The 26654-nt window shown below is 36.5% G+C and overlaps 1 protein-coding gene across 1 annotated transcript in view; it reads right to left on the bottom strand.

Moving 5' to 3' along the window:
* COL25A1 (collagen type XXV alpha 1 chain) overlaps positions 1-26654 on the bottom strand; it is a 461378-nt gene that overhangs the window by 11993 nt on the left and 422731 nt on the right. Inside the window, exons 20-29 of the mRNA XM_061191166.1 lie at positions 24293-24361; positions 21845-21889; positions 20788-20865; positions 13873-13917; positions 9852-9896; positions 7543-7623; positions 6637-6699; positions 5956-6006; positions 3878-3904; positions 429-509 (exon numbers count right to left, since the gene is read on the bottom strand). Of these exons, the coding sequence (XP_061047149.1) occupies positions 429-509; positions 3878-3904; positions 5956-6006; positions 6637-6699; positions 7543-7623; positions 9852-9896; positions 13873-13917; positions 20788-20865; positions 21845-21889; positions 24293-24361 (585 nt within the window). The remainder of the gene's footprint in view (positions 1-428; positions 510-3877; positions 3905-5955; positions 6007-6636; positions 6700-7542; positions 7624-9851; positions 9897-13872; positions 13918-20787; positions 20866-21844; positions 21890-24292; positions 24362-26654) is intronic.

The following is a 26654-nucleotide window of genomic DNA, read 5'->3' as shown; positions in this document are numbered from 1 at the left end:
TGCATACCTGCCACCAACAGGGGGCTATGGTTTTTGGTATTGAAGAAGAAAAAATAAAAATTGAGGGAGGATTTGACACTACACTAAATAATAAAAACATGTGGGAGAAATTATGAAATAATCCACATAATAATTTTTTAAAGGGGAGGGTGATGGGAGAAGAATTGTCAGCCTTAAAAGAGGAAGGTTGGCATGTATGTAATTGAACGACAGAACATTTATGGCATTGTTTGTTACGGGGTCTTCCTCTGACACAAGAGCAGACGTCAGAGAAAACAAAACTGGGCCGAGCTCTGTGCGAACACAGTATGTTTTCCAGTTACAGAAATCTCAGCCATAAGATGGTCACTGAGTAAACCAGAGTTCTTACTTAGGGTAGAAAGAAAAGTCTGAGATTTGCACTGAAATGGAAAGTTTTCTTTACTTACTGGAAGACCAAGGGGTCCTCTGTCACCCTTTTGACCTGGTTCACCCTTCAATCCTTTAACACCATTTAACCCTGGTTCACCCTAAATGCAAAAGCAAATGCCGATTTTGGTTGCTATCATGGGTGTTTCAACTTCGAGAGAAGAGAGCCAGTCTCTGAAATGGTTGCAGATTCCAGTTTTAGGTAACAGCAGAGTCAGGCTAGATTTGTCTTGCATCAGTTCAAAAATAATTTAAAAAATTTTAAGAATTAACAAACTGAAATTGACAATTGAATAATATTCTAGGAAGCAGAACTCCTGAGAAAGTGTGCTCCTTACAATCAAAATGTATATGTCTGAGCTTCGAATTTTTCAGTTTTACCTCAAGGAAATTGGTGTTATGCTACATTGTTCTGACCAAGTAAATCAAAGACAATCGGAGTGGAGGATACTGAAGGAGGCTGAGCAGGAAAGACACTCTGCTGGAATGGAAAACTGGAATATGCAGGACAGTGTTATATATATGAATATTTTAAGCCTTTAAGCATATTGCCCAGGGGAATGAGCTAAAAATGTAGCAACTGACTTTTGAAGTAATGCCATTTGGTGAATCCTCATTCACTGACATTGCAAGTCAGGTCCCTACATGGATTAATCAATAGAATAGACAACAAAGAGCCAATCCTAGAAGAGAATGTGAAGATCACAGAACTTATATGTGGCTTTACTAACTGTCTGTCTGTCCAATCTTAGAATAAAGTAGGTTTGAATTTAACTTAAGGTGACAATACAAAAGCCATGATAAGTGATAAATTCCCTTGACTCTGTTTTTAAAAACCTAAGAATGTAATACACTATTTTCTATCAGCAGCAGCATGTTAGAAATAGAATTCTGACCTGTTCCCTTTTCAGCTTTTAAGTTACAGGTATTAATTTCATCAAGAAAATCTTGAAAGACTTGTGGAAGGAAGATGATTTCAGTTTTAAATGCCCTATAGAGTCTTAAGTGGTGGAGGTGGGAGAGGGGAGACGTTATGCTTACATGGCAGGAGGGATTATTAATCTGGGCAGTATTTCCCCTGTTTGCTTGATGGTGCAAATCAGTGCGGTACTTGTTAAAGAGTCCAGGGCACCACCTGGACCATAGCAGCACAGGAATGGTATTTTTAATGTCTCCTAGGTGATTCTTCTCATCAGGAAATTCTAGGAAACAGTGAGCTAGAGTCATCCATGGAACCATGCTATATATTTGAACTTTCAAAGGGGTCACAAAATAATAAACACATTGGCATGACCCAATGGAGTTTGGCAGTTCTGAGGAGAGGAAGTTTGCAATGCTGCCACTGTAGGAAAGCCAAATATTCTATGGCTGCTAAAGTGTGATCCTGGGAATGTCCCAGAGCTAGAGTCAATGTGAGATTAAAGCCAAGTCTCAGTAGTCAACTGGAATTAACTGGTCTAAACTTGAGGTTCAGGGCTTTGCATGTGTGTGGACTTTCATTCAGCAAGTGTCCTTAAGATGATGAATAGGCAAGGCAGCCTTGGTAGGCTATGAAGTTCTTTGGTGAGAAATCATGCATTGATAGGAATGGGTGTTAACTGAGAAGGTAAGTTTAAACAATCAAATTCTGGGGCAAAAATTTCAAATTTCAACTCTGAACCTAAATTCTAGTCCCAGATCTGTCATTTCATTGGCAGTGTAATTTAGAGCAAATAACCGAAATCTCCTGAGCCTATAGTTTATTATCTATAAAATCAAGGAACTAGCACAGGTAATCTATGAGATGTTTTCAACTTTATAATTCTCTGAAATCTATGATTTAAGTAACAATTGAAGTTAAGTGTAGGCAAAGTGAATCATTGCCTTGTAGATATCAAAAGGATCTTGGGCATCTATTAATGTAATGGTGATGGGGTAACTGAATCACTCATAGAATTAAAAACTCAATCTTGGTAGCTTTGGCCTGAGTCATTACAATTAATCTGGTCTTTAGTGGTACCTTAAAATCCAAAAAGAAGTCAACAGAAGGAAATATTATTTAGTCCAGTGTGGGGAAAGAGGCCCAAGAAGGCTAGATAAGTACCTAGACCACAGAGCTGATAGATAAGCTCTCTTTTGACCCCAACAAAAATGTTCTTACCCTAAACTATAATCCACGCCACTGAGACACTGTCAATCACTGGCCTTATCAGAAGGTAAGGTATTCTAAGAAGAATAAAGAGGCACGAACTCTTTCCTTTCTTGGGTGAGTCACCTGCTTCATCTCGAAAAGGAAACTCAGGTTTCTGGAGTCAGACCAATCCCTCTGCCACCCCTAAAGCTGGGTGGTCAGCAGGAGTGCTCAGAGGAGAGGGTGGGCTGCCTCTAGGCTTTCTGATTCTTAGTGCCAACACTGCATTTATGTGTCCCCTCACCCCCTCTCCACTTCAATGCATCAACTCACTACTGAGGAGCTTTCAAGAGTCATTGAACCTTTTCTCAAGCAGCCTTGAGCACTAGCTACATTTTTCTGTTCAGAACAAAGTATCAAAACACAAGATTACGATAACAACTGACGTTTATTGGGTGTTTATTAACAGCTGCACCGCATATTCTGCGAAGTGTTCTATAATCATACCTCATTAAATCATCACAACACTCTGAGGTAAGTTACCTAGTTGAGTAAATGAAGGATTAGAGAGGGTAAATAATCTCCCCAAGGTGACACAGCCTGTCAGTGGCAAAGCTGAGATTAGAACATACGTCCTCATCACATATGCTCACTGAAAGAAGAAGCATGTCTTTCAGGGCTCATTTTAATCCTCCAAGCTGTCTTCTCGGTCTACACAAAGGCAAAGAATGCACCTTCATCCATCTTCACAATACAAACTGTAATAATTCTGACAAGGAAGGGATATTCTCCATTGTTCTCTTGTTAATTCAGAGCATAGAATACGTGTATGTGATGTAACCTTCTCCTCAGTATAGCATACTTGATATACCTCACCTCATTCTAGACTAGTGACCTCTGGGGGAGTACAATATTAAGATGCTGGATAATTAAAGCATTTAGATGCAGTACTGCTATATGACAAGCAAGAAGTATCAACTAATAACATCTGAATATACAACTAAAGATACCATACTAAGAAAGAGCATCTGGACTAGTCTGAGAATCTCATCAGATTCAGTTTTTTTTTTTTCCTTTTAGAATGTTGATTTTGAGTATATTATGATTAGTAACTTAAGAAACTTACATAGTGACAAGGAAAAAGGCAAAATGAGGACTAATTCATCTCTAGGTGATATCACTTAAATTTGTTGTAAGTCATTCGTTGTTGTGAAATTTAAACATCTGGATACTTAAAGGCTTAAAGATTATCAACATTACTTGACAAATAAATAAGACAGGACAGACATGCTTCTGTCATGCTTCCCCACGATTGACAATGTAACAGCCAGCAAATAATCAAGGGATTTGTTGGATTACCTTTGGTCCAGGAAGTCCATGGGGTCCCTGAAAATGGAAAACACAGCTTTTAATTAAGAATTGATTCACTTTTTCCCAGCAGAAGTGACTATTAACTATTATATAAAGTAACAAAAGAGATGTATAACAAGAATCTTCTTGTTTGACCTATAGCTAGAGGCAGGCCAGTGGATGTTAATACCTAGGGAAAGTTCCTTCTAGCTCTTGGATTCCTCTGTAATAGGAAATTCATTAACAACAATTCTTTCTGCTAAATACCTGTGAGAGGGAGGGGGGAATCTGCCAGGGTTATATGGAAGAAAAAAAAAAAACAGAAAAAAGTGTTTGTGAACCCACACTACTTCTATTTTTCAAATCCCTATTTAAAAAAATCTAGGTGGAATATGTGAGATACCTTATGAGTTTAAAATTTGCTAAAAAAACTTTTGAACTTTAAGTACCAGTGAAGAGGAGACCTTTTCAATTACTAACTGCCCTAGACCCAAGGTTTTAAGAAATCTAAAGGAGCAAGAAAATGAGGAGATGACAGTCAAGTTTGGAACCCTGTTGCATCATTTCTTTAAGGCTAAGAAAAGGATTCTAGTACAGGAGTGCTAAACATTATTATTTAGAATGCATTCATTTTTACAAAGATGAATTATTCAAGGCTCTTGTAACAACTATTTACCAGTGGAAGGAAGTCACAACACATTCATGGATCAGGGCTTTTCCCCTGTATTTTGTGGAAAATCTAAGTATAGAGACTAATTAGTCAACCTAAATTAACTAAAGATTACTGTGGATTGCTTTAAACTTTCAAGTCATTTAAATGAACTATTTGGAGACAGGAGTATTTAAATACTCATCAGCAAAATCATACAACAGTAGGAAAAAGTTGTTTTTTTTTAATCAAGCAATACATAGATATTTGTTACATATGTCTACATTGGAATAATATTTTCCCTTTGGATACGTTATGGATAAACATTTTCAGGAAATGGTCATTTTATCAAATATTCTTATTTCATTTTAGAAATGGTTTTAAATTCCTTTAAACTAATTAATTTTATGATATGAATGGATATAGCATTTTCAAATTTAATTTTCTAACTTAAAGTGGCGGGAGTATAAAAAAAGTATGCCATTTGCTCGATTCTTAAAGCACTGTTTAGTTTTAAGAAAATCAGGTTAATTATAATTGTTTTGTGGTATGAGATAGAAACGGCACTTAGTAAGACATAGATGATTGGGTCTGGGGCTACGCTCTGTGGTTTAGATCATTCCAATGATGTTCTTTCTTGGAGCACAACAGGAGGAAAGAGTGACCGACAGTTTATTTAATCTCTGTGATTGAAGACATATGGTTTATCGGGACACTGACGAGACAAATGTGACCTTAGAGACTGCCTGACTTGTTCCCAACCTATCCCAGTCAAAAGCATTTGAAGCATTCTGCCTTCTAGTTCTAGCCTTAACAGAACTGTCATTAGGTAGACATTTGGAGAATTATGCTGGTTTAATGGCTACCTTCCTCACTGAACATAAGTTCTATGAGGACACAGTCATTGTCTCCACTGGTCACTGAGGGATACTTGCAGTAAACACTGTATTTACAGAAGTATGTAAAAGTGAAAAGAAAAAGATCCAACAATATGTATCATCTGTGGAAGTGAGACAACTTTTATCATATTATTTTATAAATGTCTTTATTGAACATTTCATTAAAGGGTCTCAATCCTCAAAGTTGGTTAGAAACATTCATTAATGGCTACAATTATTAATCTTGTTATGCTATTAATGGCCTAGAACAGTGGTTGGTTAAAATGATTTTCCAATGTTCATACCCTAAGAGTGGAGTAAAGTTTGCCAAATCTGTTTATTCAACTCTCCTATCACAAAACTACCCTATCTCTTTCCAACAGATGTGCTTGGGAGAGTGAAAGACAACACTGTAAAATCAGAAAAGCACCTCCTATTTTTTGTCCATTCCACAGAGAGTAGTACAACACACAAGCTGGATGTTTTGAGGGGTGTCCACATTTCCTCTGGTAGCATGCTCTTAAACAAATGATTATATTTTGGAGAGAAGGGAAACTTACCATGGGGCCTGGTGGGCCATGGGGACCTGGTGGGCCTGGTGGGCCTATGATCTGCATGTCCGAAAAATAAACATGAATTTGGTTACTTCATTTAGATAAGGCAGTTAGGCTTGAATCTCATGCTGGGCTTCTGCTAAGGCCATTAATGGTTGCAGAGGAAGAAGGATACTGGAAGAAGTGATGCATTTGATTCTCTACATTTGGAAATTCCTTTGTGAGAATAAAAAAACTTTAAAAAAATACAGTTGTTCTACAAAAGCCAGAATAAATCAAAAGTACATTAAAAGAAAAGGAAGCAACTGATTACCAAGAAATGCTATAATGCTACAATTACTATTAAACTCTCAAATATTTCACTAAGCAACAACAAGGCTCTGGAGAAAAAAAGAACATAGGTTCTACATTCACAGAGCTCTACCCAAAAGCGTCGTGGGAAAACCATTGATTTTCCCCTCGGGATTAGATAGTCCTCTGAAAAATCGCTTCTAACTCAGACCTCTGAGACACTTTTGTCTCTCGCTGTACAAGGCTGACAGATATTTCTTCTACAGTTTGACAGACCAAGAGGTTCATGGCCTTTCTACTGTTGATAAACCATCTGGCACAGGTTGAAGCCGGTGAATAATTGGCCCATTTCAGAGTTTTTCGGGAACCATGGAAGTTCAGCCCCCATGGACTTACGGAAGGACCCTGAGGACCTGGCAATCCCGAGTCTCCTTTTTCTCCTTTCATTCCATTGGCACCCTACAAATAACCATTAAGAGTTGAGCTGGTCAAGTAAGGAACAGCTGAATTTTCTCCCCAAATCCATCATCCTCTTGAAATTTTTATAATATCATGCACATGATAATGTAAGAGAAGGATTATCCCCTTGCATTTTAGCCTCAAGCTAAACAGCAAGCTTCCTCAAATCCCTAGGATTGTGAGTGATATGTGAAATAAATTATAAAGTAAATGAAACTAAGTTCTGCTTGATTGGTTAAACTTATACATTGCTAAATATATCCAATTATAACTGTTATATTTTTAATGGTGGTGCTGACTTTAAATAGCAGTCCTTTAACTTCGTTTTCACTGACACTTATTTACACATTTCCTTGTTTTAAAAAATGATCTAGAGCAGTGAGGTTTTCTACATTTTGTTCCCCACATTTTTCTACATTTCCCTCTCCAAATTCTCAGTAAAAATTATGGGGGAAACACCATCCCATAATATTGTAACACAAGGAGAACACTTCCAGAGTAATTTGTTTTTTAATTATTTTGTATTTTTTAGTTTTTTTAAATTATTGTTTATTTAAAAATGATCAGTTACATCCTACATTAATGACCAACTCTATTTATTTTACTATCTTCTAGTGAAAATAATTCAGGAAAGCATAAAGGTTTATTTTATAATTCATTTGGTTAGATGCTTTAAAATTTCTTCTAGAGCCTTAGTTGTAGTAATTAACCAAAAACACCTCAAATATTTAAAAATAAAAATATTAAATGAACCATTAGATGAGACTGCAGCTAATAGTACAACTATTTTCTGATTATTTAATTTATCTTAATATGAATACATCTTTAAAAATATAAACATACCGGTAATCCAGGAAGTCCAATTCCTCCTTTTTCACCTGGCATACCTGGGTCCCCCATGTCTCCCTTTGAACCTTTGAGTCCCTACAAATGATATGGTTTGCACTTAAGAATCATACTGACCATGGATGGTTACATAATAGGGAAAACAGAATTCCAGATTACTTTTGCCAGTAGATGGGCCTCAGGCTGAGATGATTCTGATTTTCATTTTTAGGTAGAGTTATCTCTTACAGCAACCTTCTACATTGAATCAATACTATTTCCTCTTGTAATGGAAGAGATTAAATTCTATTAGTTAGGCCATTTAAGTATGAAAAGCAGGAATGTAAGTGTTGACATCATTTCTCCTGATTCCACATTTTTACCTGGCAGCTAATTCTATATCACCAGTCCTGAAAACAAATTAATGGGTTTAATGCACAATATACATTTTGAAGCAGGACCTAGTGTTATAGTAACAAAGGTCCAAATAAATTTTTCACATCTCCACTCATTATATCCCTCTATTCCCATTAAATGCAGGCAGAGGTTCCAATCACCAACAGTTTTCAATGGTCCCATCTACCGACAGGTAGATCATTCACTATACACTAACGCTCAATTAATGCTTAGAAATACTTCCACTTTTCCAGTGTTCTTATATTGTTCTCGTGACATCTCTATGAGGTGATCCAGGATGTGATTTTTATTCTCTTTTTACAGTGAGGAAATAGATATATGTGTATTTTGAATGCAAAAAAATAGGAATTTTGTGATACTAATACTGAAATTAATGTATATCGTTAAGCATTTTCATCCAAGGAGGTTCACTGCAGTATGACCAGATGGCCCATTCTTCAGCAGATATGATCATAGTTATTTTAGTTATGGTTATAGGGATCCCTGGTTGCACTAACCTGTTCATATTTTCTATACTAAAAACTACTTAAGGACAGGAACTTGTCTTTTCTTGTTACGTATATCTATTTCATAGCACCTACTTCAGAGTCACCCACTAGGTGGGTGGGTGGGTGGGTGCGTAGGTACCTAAATAGATAGATGGATCTTATAGTTAATCAGATCCTGGTTGGTTTTAGGAATCTAGTAATAGAGAGCAGCAGGATAGCCAACCCACTGGACCTAGTAGTAGAAGAAGACCTTGTGAAGCCCATAGAAAAAAAATTCAGCTATTGTATATGTAAGGATGACATACCATGTAGTATGTCATTATGTATGTCAAATTATTTAAAATGACTAACTGGGGGAGGTAATACGATCAGATTTTTAAATGCTAATGTGATCTCTGATGGATATAGCAGATCATCTAAAATCTCTTTTATAACTACCACATGTTAATTTAGTGTGATGTTATATGATTTCAATATACAACTCTGATATTAAAATAACCCTTCTCTTAATTTTCTTATCTAATACTATCTCCTGAGAAGGATATTTCACAAACTGTATCAAGAATGTCTTTGATTTCTTATGATCTTCTTGATTTTAGCCATTTCTTAGGTAAATAATAGAAGCCCAGAAAACATCAAATATCTTGAAACTAATCCTTGTGATTAGATTCTGAATTTTGAATACTGTCCACATTCTCCTAGTCAGATTCATTTCTACCAGGGGTTGGCAAACCATGGCTCACAGGCCAAATCCAGCCCAGGAATTGTTTTTGTACAGGCTGAATGTTTAAAACAAAATTTAAGTGGCATTAAAAAAATCTGATAGAGAATGTCTATGGCCTGCAAAGCCTAAAACAGTTACTATCTGGTTCTTTATAGAAAATGTTTGTCAACCTCTGTTTTAGGGGAAACCCTCGGAGATACTGCCATATTCTACAAAGCTGCAAGTGTCCTGCTTGTTTCTGTCTTTTCTAATGATCTAGAAAATTAGGTACAATCTTTATTTGGGAAAAGAGAACCATGTCAAAATAACACATGTAAGCAATATCTAATTTTGTGGAAACTACCGTCACAGCTTTAAATCTTGAATTATTTGTATTCACTGACAAGAATTAGGCGATTCTTACTAAATTGGTAATTATCTTACAAGTCTAATAAAAATTCACAGAGATGTCATGGTAGATTGATAGGATTATTAAGGCAAATCTAAAGCATCATATAACTTGTATGTTTGTACAAAGAAAACTAATGCCTAATTTAAAACCAATTGCTTTTTAGAGTTAATGTAGTCTCTAGAACAGAAGGTAAGAAAAAAAAAAAGAGAATATCATAAATCAACACTCATGCCTTTTGGTCTTCAAACCTATAACAGAAGGTCATCAATAATGATGCTTTAAATGACAGTATATGTCTGAAAATTACCTGCTCTCCATCAACTCCTGGGACTCCTGGAGATCCTGGCTCTCCCTGTTAAGATAAAAATTGATGGCTAGCTTCTTATTTATTATTGGTAGCATACTACACTAAGTAAAAATGAGGCAAAAAATGATTCTAGTTGGTAACAGTACAATTTAACTTTCAGCAAATGCATCATAATTCAAGTACGTTATTACATCATACCACATGACTATACAAAGTGAAATAACGTTTTTTTTTTCTTTTGGCCACACTGTGCGGCATGCAGGATCTTAGTTCGCCCACCAGGGATCGAACCCAGGCCCCCTGCAGTGGAAGCTCAGAGTCTTAACCACTGGACCGCCGGGGAATTCCAAAATAACATTTTTTTGAATATTATGTATAATAATACTTATATATTGCTAAGATTCAGTGTTTTTATTTTTTCGCTCATGTGAGATTCAGGCTATAAGAATTTGGTGAAAGAAAACTGAAATCATCTGATGGCTGACCATATCCTACAGGAACAACCTATACGCCTCAGCTAGTTAATTTTTTCCTCCTTAAAATTCTGTATGATCTCTCTTATTTTCCAATTTGAGAAAAAAGCAAAAACATGGTAGTTAACTCAAGAAAGAGTAAAATGAAAGGCCCCATATGTTTATAATATTTAACCTGGCATTGTTTGAACAGTGAATACAAATTCATAATGATTGTGAATGTGCTATTTCCAGATAAGCCTCACTGAAGGATATAATAAATCAGATAATATCTTAATCCACAGAAAATTACTTTTGGATCAATTCAATTTCCTATACTATGCTAGGAACGAACTAAATTTACTATTCATATTATGATTTATTAGAACCCTTGACAAACCCAAAATAGATGGATTTATTTTTTCTTAACTGAAGATGTTCCATTAAAGACAAATTAAAACAATGTGCTAAAGATTTATTCAAACAACAAATGTCCAGTTACCTTTCAATTGGAAAGGTACTGAACAAACAAATTCTTTGAAAGGCAAGGTATTATTTTATATCATTGGGTCATTTATGTAGACCCCATTATAAATATCTCTGATGCCCACACCTCGGAAACTTTGTAAAAACAATTCTTTGGAGTGTGTGAGTAGTCTGTCTCGCAGACAGATTTCCAAGGGAACTGACTTGAGGCTGTATTTTTCTAGAAAGTCTTGTTTGGTGATGTTATAAACCACAATATTGAAATGGTTAGAGCTCCTTTCCCTATTGGTCATAGTGTGAAATCTGAGCCTTCCAAATGTTAAAGGAAGGCATGACAAACACATGAAAAAAAAAAGAAAAAAACCTTTAAAAAAAATTCCAGATTTCCTGCTCTTTGTGGTAGCGGCAACATTTATTTTGCCACCAACAAGTCTGTTAAGGTTGGATGCAACTGGCTAAGCCCTAGTTTCATGCATTCTGAATACTCGTCAGCACTCTGGGTCCCGTAATGGTTGCTATGCTTTTCCCTTCAAAATGTGACCCACAAATGTTTAAAAGAAAAATATAATTCATGAGTTATTCATTTATCCTGCACCCACCAAAAGTAGTTTGTAAAGAGTTATTTGATGTATAAGAAGTCAAATAGTCCTTGTTTGGTAAAGGAAGGAGGAATGCTAATTTGAATAGGTTCCCATTCAGTCTGAGGCTGTGTGTCCTGAGTGAGAATGGGTTTTATATTTGCCTCGTGTTGAATTTGCTGACTCCTGGTCATAGGCACATCTCCCCCCAGTTATCCCAACCTTCTCAAGGGGAGATAATGGAAAGCATAAAGGACTGTATCAACTAAGCCAAGATCTCAATTACAAGACCACTGTGGCGTGTACGAGGTGGGCCAGAGTGCTGGCATAGTGGGAAGGGTGGCACGGTAAGAGGTAAGGGAGTATGACTAACAACCCTCCCCCACCCTACTTTTCTAGACATTCACTTGGTCAATTTCTTTTCCTTTCTTTTCCTTTCCTGTGTTTCTTTTCCCTTCAGTTTCAGCTCGAAGTCATCCTTGACCCCAAGGCAGAGAGGAGCCTTCCTGTACACATCTTAACCAATGCACTTACTCTCTTTATTAATAATTGTGCCTTTACTTGTCTTTCTCCATCCCTGGGCTAAAAGCTCCTTGTTAAAACCCCTTGCTGGGCTTCCCTGGTGGCGCAGTGGTTAAGAATCCGCCTGCCATTGCAGGGGACACGGTTTCGAGCCCTGGTCCGGGAAGATCCCACATGCCACGGAGCAGCTAAGCCCGTGTGCCACAACTACTGAGCCTGTGCTCTAGAGCCCACGAGCCACAACTACTGAAGCCCACGCCTAGAGCCCGTGCTCCGCAACAAGAGAAGCCACTGCAATGAGAAGCCCGGGCACCGCAACGAAGAGTAGCCCCTGCACGCCGCAACTAAAGAAAGCCTGCGTGCAGTAACAATAGACCCAACGTAGCCAAAAATAAATAAATAAAATAAAACCCCTTGCTATATCCTAGTATCTTTACTAGATATCAGTATTTACCATGGAATAGAGGCCCCAAATTAATTGTTGATTAATATAATTAATAAATGAATAGCAATTGGATTATAAAACACAGGGGATGTAGGTTTTAATGATATAGCTTTCTTGGCTAGGTAGCTAGGTAGCTTTCTTTGGGTCAAGTACTTTTTGGGCTTCTGTAGGCCTTTGGGCTATAAAGAAGAGTCAAGTCCCAGAAGTTTTTGAGGTTTGTGTGGAATAAGGTACATATTTAGCATTGAGGACAATTTTGCTTCTGGAGACTTAGTCAAGTGGGGGCATAAAGCAAGGAACTTAGATCTTGGTTGACTCTACACAGAGGAAAAAGGAATCTACAGATTTCCTTCTCGGTTTTCTAGTCCAGCTCACCAAGATACTAAAGAACAGGGATCCAGGCCAACTTGCTTACCAGGAATAAAGACTGCATATGATTGGAGCATTTTTTGTGTTATATCTCTTAGGGAGCAGAATGTGGTGGAGAAATAATAATAAAAAATCCCCAAACTTACAGTAACGTTATACGTGAAATCTGTTTGAAATTAGCGTCTATGTTCTAAATATATCTCACATAGCCAAGGACCTCAGTAATATTTTCTGCATATTCCTTTTAATAATAGAAAAAGAATTGTTTCTATGTGCTAGCTTTCAGTTTTTAAGTATCTTGAAAGAGAAAAGTACAAAAGCTGATATGTGTGTGTGTGTGTGTGTGTGCATGTGTGTGTATGAGGTAGATTTAGCAAGTAAACTGCCTTAAGAGGCATAAACAAAAGATGGATTTTGACACCACTTGAATCTCCTACAAAAAACCCAATGCTTAAAGTCGTATTTCAACACGTGTAGCTCAGTTCTGAAAAGCCAGAATCGCTGACCATGTGTTAATTGATCTAACGTGGTTTAATAAGCTTAAGTTTGGAGGGAAAAAGCTAACGTTACCAATAAATTTTAGATATAATCAAGTAATTTGGTTTCTACTGTTCATAGTTGGTATGTTTTATTAGATGAAATTTAAATGGCAGAATGTTTGAATATATATAGCAGGATGTGTTATAAAAATGACTGAAAGTGATTCCTAAAATTGTCATTTGTGAATGCGTCATGCTGAAGCTTTTCTTGTTCTTTTTATTATGAAAGGATTGAAAGAAAGGATCTTTTTTGGTGTCAGAGTAAATTTTCCTTCAATCCTCTTCTATTTAAATATTTGCCTTTTTCCATACACTGCATTTAGTGTTTCTTTACACTTACAATTTCTGCAAAACTTGTTTTTCCTTTGTTTAATATTCTGTTTTTCTGAATGTCCTCCTTCTAAATTTAATGCCATTTCTATTTCTCTCCCTTCTTTCCTAATTTTTCTTTTTTCTGATCCCTCTTCCTTCAGCCCAGACCTCAATTTCTATTCTCAGCTCTCTTAAGCAATATTGTTGATCTCAGCTCCTCCAGTATTTTGTAAGATTGATTTCCAGAGATACATATATTTAATATGGGATTCTCTGCACCATATGTAGTAAACGGAAACAAGTAAAATAAAGAATAACCTTTGGCCCTTGTAGTCCTTGAGGTCCAGGTGGTCCAGGGGGACCCTAAATCCAGAAAAGACAAAGTTTTAAAGTTTTAAAAGATAGTATCTGTAATAAAATGTATGCTTTAAATACTAAGTACACTCCACACCTCCCTAATTTCTATCATAATCAAATATCGTCCAGTATTGATTTGCAAAGAGGAAACATTTCACTGGTTAAGGAATTATAAAAACTACCTACTTATATGCAGAAAAAAATCAATACATTTAGGTTAAAATAATGCTCTAGATTTGATTTATAAGACAATGTAAAATTGCTGCCATGTCCCACATACATCTTTCGGGGTTGAATTAGCTTCCTAATATTTCCTGTGTTTCTAGAAACACTTCTCTCCTCCCCCCCACAAAGGCTTTGATTTCCCAAACACTAAAGAACAAAGCCGTATTATTAAGATAAAGCCAAAGACTTTTAAGAAAAATAACAATAAAATTTTTTTTGACTTTTTTTACTAAGCAGACAAAGTGATTCAACTGGGGCAAATGTTGTAAAAGGTTATTAATATAAGAAAACATAACATTAAATATCAGATAAAAACAATGGCTACATTAGTACTATTATGACCAGCATGCATCAACACCGAATACAAAGTCACAAACCACAGAAATCATGCAATAGGAGTTACCGTGACTGTTAAGGTGGTAATCCTCTGTTGGGAAAATGTATTGATAAAGACAGAGTTACCTAATTTGTGTGCCAAAGTACAGTAATACATTTCTGAAATAAGATTTTGAATATATTTTGGCAAGACTGATGTCTTATAAGGAACTGACAAGATCCTGTAAACTTATCTTCAAATGAATACCATAGATTGTAAAAATTCTTTTAAAAATTATTTTTAGAATTTTATTTAAAAATCTATGGATAAAGAAAAAAGGAATGTCAAAATTTTAATTCACTGATTTAAATTATGAAGTAAAATAGTGTACACTGGTGTCTTGTCAGCGTAATTGGGAGCTGAGAAACCTTCCTATTCATAAAAGCTCTATTTCTAGAGCACTTTGATTAGAGAAAACAGAAATATCTAATTGTGTAAGTAATTTTTTTTTTTTTAGTTTGTATCTCATTTGGTGCATTATAATTAGCTTGTGTGTGTCTGTGTGTTCGTGTCTGTGTGTGTGTGCCATGACTAAGACAGGAATTGACATGGGATTCGCCTTGTTTCTTAATGTAAAGGGTTTGAATACTGTACCAAAATATATTCTCTCAAAGTATGAATCTCTAAAACAACCAATCCCCAATCCACAAACCATTTTTGTATTAAGATTTTCTAGTCTAAGTGCTGTACAAAAAGTTCTGTAAGGCCTGTACCACTTTATACGATTTTAGGGGAGAGAACATTTTCCATTAGGAGCTCTGGTCCTAGACAAACACTGTCCAATTACATGTAAACTTGTGACTATCGGTTTAACTCCGTCTTTTTGTCTTCCACTGCTCCCTTCCAACTTCTAATGCAAGGTGTTGGTGCTGTTTTTTATTGTCGTTGTTGTAAAAAATAATCTTAACATCATCCACCCATCTCACTTCAAACACTTGAGTTTTTAGTGATATGGTGCATCATTCCTTAGAAAACAATATATTTATGCACGTGTACAGATGGTTCAAGTTTGTATTCCATGATAAGATCAGTCACGGTCATTACAGCTTCAGAGAAAACAGGGTAGGAAAAAATAACCAGTGCTTCTAAGATAGAAGGCAAAATGGCCACAAAATGGGGCAAGGTTATAAAAAAGTCAAAGCCCAGATTTTTATACCATCATATCTACGTAACATAAGGCACCACTTATTTTATTCTTAAGGGATTCACCTAAAGCAAGAGTTGAATTTATGGTTATGAGAAAGCTACTTCTTTGCTCCTATATGGGTAGATGAGTCATTTTAAAAAGGCTATCAGAAAATTATAGAGTAGAAATAATTTCTTTATCATTACTTTCCAATTATAAATTACATTTTTAACTAGACAGCAAAAACATAAAACCTTAGAGAGGGAAGGAGTTTAAAACGTAAAGTCTCAGAGGTTTTCCAACCTGAACCATGTATGATTCATTTTCCACTTAAGCACAAAACTAGCTTGTCTTTTTGAAAGTTCAAGGATAACAACATGTTTTAAAATGAGTTGCCTAAATAAAAGAACATTATTATTGGAAACTGAACTATAACAGAAGGGGTTTAAATAAGCTTGTTAAATAACTATATTTGTGAGACCTAAAAATTATACAGGGCAGGTTCCACCCAGTTAACAGAAGAACAAATGATAGAAAACTAAGCTAACTACTCAAAAACATAGTTTTAACTGCCATCTTGAAGAACCAGTGTGCAGACACTCAGAGACATCCTAAAGATGTTGGCTCACTTTGGATTTCTTGTATCTGGTTCCTCTAAGTTAAAACTACATAAACTCAGCAGGGTTCTCTGTTGAACTTCAGTAATGATTAGAAAACCAGAATTTTTGGTAGTGCTGGAGAAAGACACGTCATTCTCTACTGAGGCACGATGTGAAATGGGAGGCATGAGTTAAAGAAGCTGTAAATTGGTTGAAGGCTAGCAGGATGCTTTGTGATTTATTCTCTGAGATGCTTATGTGAATGTCTTTAGAATTAAAAATTATTTTCTTTCACGTCTCATAATGATGCAAGCTTAAAATCACCACTGATTTACACTAGAGAAGAGGTTTAGTTTATATGGTGTTGAGAAATTTTAAAAGCTTGAGGTAGGAAACGAAAGGTTTTACTGCTAATTGTGGAAGCATAACCACCTTAAATAAAAATCAAAATAAACAGCTTATGACAAATGCTCATGTAAATACGGGCATACCTCAGGTATTGCGCGTTAGGGTTTCAGACCACCGAAATAAAGTGAATGTCGTAATAAAGCAAGTCACACAAATTTTGGTTTCCCAGTGCATATAAAAGTTTTGTTTAAACTGTAATGTAGTCTATTAAGTGTGCAATAGCATTATGTCTAAAAAAAGTGTACATACCCTAATCGAAAAATACTTTATTGCTCAAGGATATATTGTACAACACAGGGAATATAGCCAATATTTTATAATAACTATAAATGAAGTATAACCTTTAAAAACTGTAAATCACTATATGTATTGCTCACCTGTAACTTACATAATATTGTACATCAACTATACTTCAATAAAAAAAACTTTATTGCTAAAAAAATGCTAACCATCATCTGAGCCTTCAGAGAATCATAGTCTTTTTGCAATAGTAACATCAAAGATCGCTGATCACAGGGAATTCCCTGGTGGTCCAGTGGTTAGGACTCAGCCCTTTCACTGCCATGGGCCCAGGTTTGATCCCCGGTTGGGGAATTAAGATCCTGCAAGCCATGTGGCGCAGCCAGGAAAAAAAAAAAAAGATCACAGATCACCATAACAAATATAATCAAAATTAACAAATTTGAAATGTTGTGAGAATTACCAAAATGTGGCAGAGAGACATGAAGTGAGCAAATGCGGTTGGAAAAGTGGAACCAATAGACTTGCTTGGCACAGGGTTGCCATAAACTTTCCATTTGTAAAAAAATGCAGTATCTTCGAATTGCAATAAAGTGAAGTGCAATAAAAGGAGGTATGCCTGTAACAATTTTCAGTAGAGGCAACAGTAAAATTTTATATCTCTAAGTGATATTTTTATAATTGTAATATACACTTATTTATCTAAGTATCCAGATTTTGGGGCAGATTTTTTTTAGAGGAGGCAATAGTGAAATGGAATTTGCAAAACTGAATATCCATCACTGGTTAGAGAACTAGAAGAACAAATGTCTATTCCTTCCTCTCAATCTAATGGCTATTTAGTTTAATTTATTTATTAGGGACTCTTAATTCACTAGAGTACTATATTGGAAAAACAAATAGTTTTGAAGTGAAAAAAAAAACTATAAGGTATTTACAAGCACAACACGTAGTTGCCTAAACAACCCCCTAAGAATAATAAATCTTTAGGTTGAGGTATAAACATGAACTGGTTGGCTGTGATGGATGTTGACTGGTTTACAGTCATACAGAACTCGAGGTGAAAAAAGAAACTGAGGACATCTATTCTTTCATATCAAGATGTAGGTGTTAGATTTTTAAAAAAAGTACAGTGCGTTTTGGCACATCAACAAAGAGTATTCAGGAGCTCCTAAAAAAATAACCCTAAGCATAATATTAGACTTTATGGACTCTTAGAAAAAATCCATTCCAAATCATCCTCATTTTACAGATCAGATCAATGAAATATAGATACATTATGTGATTTCCCCAAAGTGACTCAGCTAGTTAGTAACAGAGGGGAAATCAAAGCAGATTTCAGCTTTAGACTGAGGGTAGCTTGCTTCATGCCAGGCTCTGTTCATGTAAAGGCTTTAAAACTCTTCCACAGTCTTTCCAGAAAATGGCCATGGCCAATAACATAGGAGCATATCTTGAAAGATAAGAGAGTGGATACCTCTTAAAAGCAGTAGTAAGAATTATGGTGCCATTGGAAGCAGTTTAAGGGAAATTTACAATATTACTAATAAAGTTGAAAAATGTGACCCTATATTTTAGAAGTAAGAACACTGACAACATAGTAAGTAACAAGAACTTCCTGTTCTTTCTCTTTCTTTATACACACAGTTATCAACTTGTGGGAAAAAGGGAACAGTTTAGAAAACTGATTCTAGAATTTGACAATAGCCCAGAGGCTACTGCTTGAGTCTAGGCCACTTGCACTGAGGAACCCTAATGCAAGCTGTTGACTGAACACAATGCCCAAGTAATGTTTCTCTAAGCGGTAAGCATGTGTCTCTATGTGCTTCACCAGAAGAAAAAGAAGAAAAAGAACAGAAAAATACAAAGCTGAAGATAGATTCTGTAAAAACTATTTAATAAATGCTTTACTATTTAAAAATGATAGTTGTAACAAAGGACCCATAGAAATGTAGATCTACCATAATTAGATAATGTTAGTGAAATCATATGGGTGGAAAAAAAAAATCAAACAAGTACAAAATGGAAAATATTTAAAACAACTAATTTGGCTTTCAAGCAAAAAAATGGATTGTGCATATGAATGAAGTATACTTACTAATTCAACCAATAAGTTTATTTAATATTTACATGCCTAGACCTGGGTCAGACACATTGGGGGAGACAAAATAAGTATAAGATGAGTTTCTTGTCAACAAGTAATTTACAATCTGGTAAGAGGCAAAACTAAAGTAAATTATGGAATTTGAGAATAATTAAATGTTAAACTACTGGCTCCTGACTGCTAATATTTAAAAGGATTCAGAGGAGAAATTCATCTGGGTGGCAGCAGTGAATTGTTGGATAGGATTTAGATGGATGAATGAAAGAAAAAGGATGAACCAGAAAAAAAGATGGTTATTTTTATAGATATGATAAATATGTTGTGGAGAAATAAAAAATTCTGTACAGGAAAGGAAGGGTTATAGGGCCTTAAAAGTCAGATGGAGAAGTTTGGGCTTGATAGAGTAGGCAAGAGGGTCACTTAGGTTTCTGAACTGATTAGAGTCATCAAAATAGTGATAGTTTAGGAAAATTACCCTTGGAGTGATATATAGGAATGGATTAGAAGAGCATGGAGGCACTAGGGGTAGAGGAATTGGTTAAGGGCTCGTTGCAGTGTTAGATCTGATATAAACAACATGTAGACCTAGCTGGGAACGGAGACTGGGGCAGCCTCAAGAGATACTTTGAAAAAGGAAGCAGTAGCTTCTGGTGAGATATAAAGGATGAAGGACAAAGAAGAGTTTTTAAATGACACTAAAGTTTCCATCTCAAGAAATTAGAAAACTTATGGTTTCATTAACAGAAACTGGTTAGTTAGGAAAGGGAATCATTTGGTAGGTGTGAAATGTAACCAGTATAATTGTATGTATTGGTGGAAGTTGACAAGGCAGTGTTGCATCCATAGTGGAAATATTCCTGGACAGCTAGCGGTATATGCAGATCAGACCTGGAGGTGAAAGATTTGGAAGGCATAACGTGAAAGAACACAAAGGGAGTGATTGTACCAAGAAAAGATCAGAGACTTGAGAATACCCAAAATTAGGGGGTGGACAGAGAAATTGGAAATACTAAAATGGAGTGGATCCATCGAAGAAGAAAACTGGAAGAAATGAGAGTAGAAGGTTGGAGAAACCAGAAAGAAAGAGTTTCAAAAGGAAGGTGGTTTAGTATAATGTCACATAAAAGCCAAGAGTGATGAGTACAATGGGCTTGACCTAGAGGTTATTGTTGACCTTTACAAGAGAAATTTCAGCAAAATAATGGTACAAGCTACAACACAGGAGTCTAAGTATGAAGGGGATAAATAGGAAGCAAAGGTGATGGAGACAAGCCACACAGTCTATGGCTTTTTATTAACGGAAGAAAAAGAATTGAACAGGAGCAGTAGCAAGAAATACCTATAAAAGACTTATGATGTGCTAGGCACTGTTCTAAGTGTATAATATGTACTTAGTCATCTACTCACAACAACCCTAGCTCATGCACTTAGTAAGCAAGAGATTTGAACCCAGGCAGCTCAAACTCCAGAGCCACAGGGCTCTTAATGGCTTTGCTAGGTTCACGTATCAAGCAAGGAGACAAAGCTTGGCAAAACCAGTATAAGATTTAAGATAAGACTGACTAAAGCACATCTGAAGGTAGAAGGGAAAGAGAAGGAAAGATTGAAAAATGCTAGGAAATAAAGAGGATAAACTGGGGCAGGGAGAAGAAGATGGGTTCAGGAGATCAGGGAGAAGGTGTGCTTTGAGCAGTGGAGCCCTCTGAGATCTGAGGGGGGGTGGAAGCTGACATTTACACACATTACAAGGGTCTCATCAGTGTCATTGTCTGTGTCAGGGCAGGGAGCAGTCACTTACCTGCAAGGCTTCATGGAGGTTGCCGTTGTAGTCTATGATCTCGGTGGCTCCTTGATCTCCCTTTTGACCAGGTGGACCCTATGAAAAAATCAGCCAAGAGAACATCATGGGGGTTAGGCTAGGATGAAGAAGGGACTGTGGCGAAAACAGAAATAGCAGCAAACAGCTCTCTCTGACCATTGATTCCCGACTAAGGCCCAAATGTACTTTAGAATAAATAATCATGTTCAAAGTTTGTCCTTATTTCAAAGGAGGCAAACTACTTCTAACTTCCTGTCTGTGGTAGGTTAAATATATTAAATTGGATAAAAAAGAAATACAATTCAATCTCAAAAGCTGTTTCTTAAAAATTATAATGTGTAGGCTAATCTGATTTGACTTGCAAAATTTTGTTGGCTTTATCTATATTTATTAAAGCAACTCCTGACCTCTTTCTCCTCATCTACACCTCATAGATTGCTTCTTCATTTTTTAAGAAGATGGAACACTGTACTGTAGGAGATGCTTGGCTTTCCTAACAGGAATAGAATTCCATTAAAATGGGAGCAAATAGGGAACAAATACAAATATATTTTTTTGAACAGTACCTATAAGGAGGGAACAAATATTTTTAAGATGTCTATCCTACTCAGTAGCTCTGCCACTGAATTTCCATTAGCCATGTCCTAATTCCCTGCCTGTGCTTTAAAAAGGTTCTGAAAATATGGACTATTGCTTTCTTTTTAATTGAGTTAATTGAAAAGTGGAAAGTTCTATTAGGTGGATGGCTATGGGCTTGCTATTGCTCATTTGGCAGAGGGGAAGTAGATAGAAAGAGTTCTTTAGACCTTCTCCTTATGGGCTTATCTTAATGTGTTCCAGTCTACATACTCAGTGCTCCTGGTGACTGCAATGAAAAATAAGAAGAAAGGGGGAAGTAGCAGGAATAGTCATAGTAGTCTACCTCCGGTGCTATTGTTGGGTATTATTAGTCCAAGTACCTTGTGAAAAGCCACATAGACACACACTTCAGATCTAGGCTCGTTGGAGGCCAAAAGAGTAGAGGAGACACACTCACCCTTGGTCCCAGGGCTCCAGAGTCCCCTTTGTCTCCACGGTCACCCTTTCCCCAGTGAAAAGAGAAGAAAACCGAGTTAGTAGTGAGGCCAACAGACCAGAAATATCTCAAATCTAAGGATGTATTTAATACCATACAGCAACACTTTTAATATGAACTTCTGAAGTGGAAAATAACAACTAGAAATACAATAACCACTGACGTGGCAAATGCTTCTTTAAGATGCCCCCTGAAGTGAATTAAACTTGCCCCTTCAGATGACAGAGTATCTTGAAACAACAATACATATGGTAACTTGCTTCCTCGGGATCTTGAAAAGCAAAGCAAGTGGTTTCTATGACACCCAAAGTAAGATTTTACCTCTCCGATTGAGCCATGTTCTTGCCTGTATATGAAGAGATTGGGGGCAAGGGGGAAAAGAGCCAACCAATTAATGGGGTTGTCTGTTCTCTGAGAAGAAGAAGTGTAGATAATAAGGACAAGGAAGGAAGAGCGATCAATGGATATCTCATTCTAGGGAGATTAGGAGGGAAAGGTCACCAGCTGGGCTCCCTCTGATGACGAGGATCTAAGGAAAAGTTTTCTACAGGTACAGGTCTCTTAGCCCTCAGAAAGTGCTGAAGCGGACAGCAGCTAGCTGGGCCAGGTTGGCGGGGCTGAAGGTCAAGATCTGGGCAAACACAGCTTTCTCTTTTTTTCAATGCAATATGAAAAGTCTCTAAATGTCCATTTATGGTGTGATGACCACCTCCCGTCCCCGCCAAGAGACACCAGGAATCATCTAAACCTCAAACTGCAAATGCATCACTGAGAACACTCAAAATTTTCAGAAGTCTAAACAGAAATTTTGGAGAAGAGATTTGAACGTGTGTAGATTTGAAGGTTCTTTAAAATAGCCTAAAATTTACAGGGCCCTTTTCCTAAATAGAATTCAAAGTATTTTTATATGTCTTTCTACATATTCTTATAAACTGGATAAGGACCAATGAAGATGAGCAGGAAAAGGGATTATAATTTTTCCATCCACATTATGCTAATAACATTGACCACAGTAATAAAATTTCACTATGAATGGGGAATTATTAATTCCTGCTGTTTTCCCCAATTTCCACATTATTAGCATGATTAATAACATGATTAATAACATGATTCTGCTAGTAGTATATAGATTATTGCAGGTACTATATAAAGAGCATGATAAAGGAGAGAATTTCAATTGGTGGTGAAATTTTAATGGAATGAAGGGAGTCAACTGACTTAAAAGCAAAGTATAATCTGAACATTTATCACAAAGATAGCCAGGAAATAAAAAATAAGATTATACTGTATATAATTTAAGTAAAGTACTTAATTTTTTCCAAGTAAGCTATACATATGAAACAGGAAATACAATTTCTCATAAAGAAAGGTCTGAAGCACAAGAACACAAAAACAAACAAGATGAAACAAACCAACTGTTCTGAGATATCATCATAGGGATGAAATTACTGCAATCCCAGTGTGTGAAAGAGCTTAATCTAAAACATGATTCTCTGTGGAAGAGGCACATGTTACATGACGGCCTCATGTTACATTAAAATGGTTACCCGGTTACTGACCTTTGACCCCTTTGGGCCTCTAGTTCCTGATTCACCTTGTTTCCCCTATTATAGAAGAATATGAAGATGAAAAAGAGAAAATGACAGAGGGAGATAAGAACAGAAAAAAAAGAAATTAGCAGTGACTCAGAATAATAAAGAAAAATGGAAACACTTTATTTTAACTGCCTCAATATATGACTCTATATAATGTAGGCTGTTACAACACTGAACATAAGTATTATCACCGTATCATTAGTTCACTCCCTGGTCTCTCCACCAACCTTCATGCCATTATAATTCTGAAGACTGCCCACCCATCAGCGGGTGGGAAGAGTTCTGTGACTAATTCTCATTAGTCTCAACAGTGTTTGCATAAATTTCCTTTTCATCAAAGAGTAAATCATTTCCTGTGTCTCTAGGTTGGGTTATTAAAATAAAGTGTTACCATACTAGTTTGCAGGACGTTTAGAGGAATAGATTGAACAGTCAAATAAATCCTTAGCCCTCATACTTTCAAGGTGTTACACACAATAAAATTACCATAGAAACTAACACAGCACGGATCCACTTTTTCCTCAGTAGGTTTTAATATACATCGAGTGGTAAGGTGTTAGTGTGACAGTACCTCCCGATTTATATTTGGATGTGTTATTAATTTGTTGACTGAACAGAACAGAGTAAACTGGAAAAGGTGAATTGTAAAACCCTTTTTAGAAAATAACGAATTGGTATGAATTTCAATGAATTATTTGTGATTTTGGCTGTTTTAACACCCCTTGAATAATTTTATTTTAGTTGCATGCTCTAAAGTAAGTGGCACACATTTCCAAACCAGAGAATGTTGTTTTCCAGTGTGAGAATAACTGACCTTTGGTCCAGGGGCTCCAGGCTCCCCTCGATCCCCTCTTCCAGGATGCCCTGCCTCCCCACGGTCGCCCTGTCACAAATCGCAAAATAGGTAAATGGCGCCCCCTATCACCCACAGCTAGTCCCTGTAGGTTAATGAGTGAGTTGAATAAAATCAAAGAAAGCAGAAAGTTACTATTTATTTACCACATACTCAGCATTGTATTAACCTCAACATGGATTATCTCATTTAATAATCAAAATAATTATTCAACGTTTGCATTTTCATTCCCGTTTTATAGACAAGGAAATGGTTTGGTAAATGCCTGTCAGATACCTATGTTGGTAAATGGAAAGACTTTTTTTTTTTTTGGCCACGTCCTATGTGGGATCACAGTTCCCCCACCAGGGATCGAACCCGTGCTCCCTGCATTGGAAGCTCGGAGTCTTAACCACTGGACTGCTAGGGAAGTCCCAGAAAGACCTTTAAAGGGAATTGATAAGGGCCATCATTAATACCTCACAACAGGCATGGACATAGTTTTCAGTCTGCAGCAACTTTTTAAGATCTTCCGAAGCATGGCAAAAGTGCCAAGTTTTGTAATTTGATATTCTGGGCTTTACTCCTGGCTCTGGAATACTTACCAGTTCTGTGTTTTGGGGAAAGTTAGTTAAGTTCTGAAAGCCTCAGTTTCCTCTGTAAAATGGAGAAAATTAGAGTACTGGTTTCATAACCTAGAAATGGAAAGTGCTTGGCATGGTACAAGATCCATAGGTGTTACAGCTTTTACTATATTTATAGCTCTGGGAAGGATGAGCATGGTCACTGCCCACAGGGAGCTAGTGCTCTAGTTAGATAAGATCCACATGAACAAAATAGTTAAGAGTTAAGGAGTAATGTAAGGCCATATGTGAGAGATGAAGAAACTCCACAGGGTTTTCAATGGTCCAGATTGACTTCCTTTTGGTGAGACTTGGGTCATGTCCTGAAGGATGGGGTAGGGTGTATATTATAATTATCACTGTTTATAACTGTGCTATTGATGAGTGCAGGAACTGCACACAACACTTTACATGCATTATCCTATCTAATCCTCAGGACAAATGAGAAAGGTGTTAGTATCCATAGTCTACAGATGAGGAAACTGAAGCTCAGAGAGGTTAAATAACTTGCCCAAAGCCTTTAACGTGGGAGAGCTGTAATTTAGAACTGACTGTAGTCAATCTTCAATTTTTGCATAAATGTTTTTGTATGTAAATCTTTTGCACATCTCTGGTCATATTCTTAGGATAAATTCCTACTAGGCAAATGGCTGTGTCAAAAAGTATAAACATTTTAAAAGCTAGCTAATTGCCCTTCAGGAAGGCGGTGCTGTTTTACACTCCCTGAACACAGACTTGAGAGGGTTCAGCTTCCTGCACGATGGGTAGAATTTCAATAATCAAACAAGTTTTGATTTCTGGTGATGGTATGTTTATGGATGAGGGAGGCACCCTTCTCACTGAAGGACTGATTCTTCTTGGAAAGGAAAAGAAAATAGGATTTGGATCTGTTATGGGTGATGTAGGGCTTTAAATTCCAAGATCTTTGTCTGTACCATGCCCACTGTGGGAAGCCTTCGTGGTTTTGCAGGGGAGGTGGGATAGATTAGGGCCAGGATAAAGAAGACTCAGTAGGTTTCTCAGCATGAACCAAAAGGGAGTGGGACAATGGAGAGGTTGGGAGAAAGACAAGGGACTTGATTGGATGCAGGAGATGGAAAAGTGCTCCAGAAGGGATTTTCCAGAGATTAGAGACTGAAGCACTTTTGCTGGTACATGGAATTTTTATTTAAATATGTATATACCATGTTTGGTGTTGCTCTTAATATTTTACAGAAGAATTCTAAAATGGTAACTATAATCTTATTTTAGAGAAAAACAAAAATTGTAGAAAATCATTTCTCTGTAGTATTTACCAGAGTAGTGGAGTCTATATATGTTTACCTAGAATCACTTATTATCATCATGCCCCTAATCAGTTGCTTATTACTCTCCCTCTGGAATTACATTATATATTTGTTTACTTTTTTCTTTTCTTCCACCCCTTTCTTACACATATTACAGTGTAAGCTTCAGTAGAGTAGAGACTGTTTTTATTGCATTTATTCCACATTCTCAAATACTAGAAAAATGTCTGGCAAAAAGTGTGTTGAATTAATGAATAAACAATATTATACAAAGTATTCTAAATTATTCATAATAAGTCCTATTTCTTTAGACTGATGCAGGTTTCTCTCAGGCACTATACAGATGCTGAGAATACAGCAGTACATAAAACAGATTTTTAGATGCAATTATAAGTCTTTCTTCATTATGATCTCTCTTCACTGTGTTGGGGATAA

Source organism: Eubalaena glacialis, chromosome 5 (genome assembly GCF_028564815.1).
Source record: "Eubalaena glacialis isolate mEubGla1 chromosome 5, mEubGla1.1.hap2.+ XY, whole genome shotgun sequence".
In the NCBI taxonomy this organism is placed as follows: Eukaryota; Metazoa; Chordata; class Mammalia; order Artiodactyla; family Balaenidae; genus Eubalaena; species Eubalaena glacialis.
Note: the sequence above shows the minus strand (reverse complement) of the source record. Positions and strands in the feature narration are given on the sequence as shown.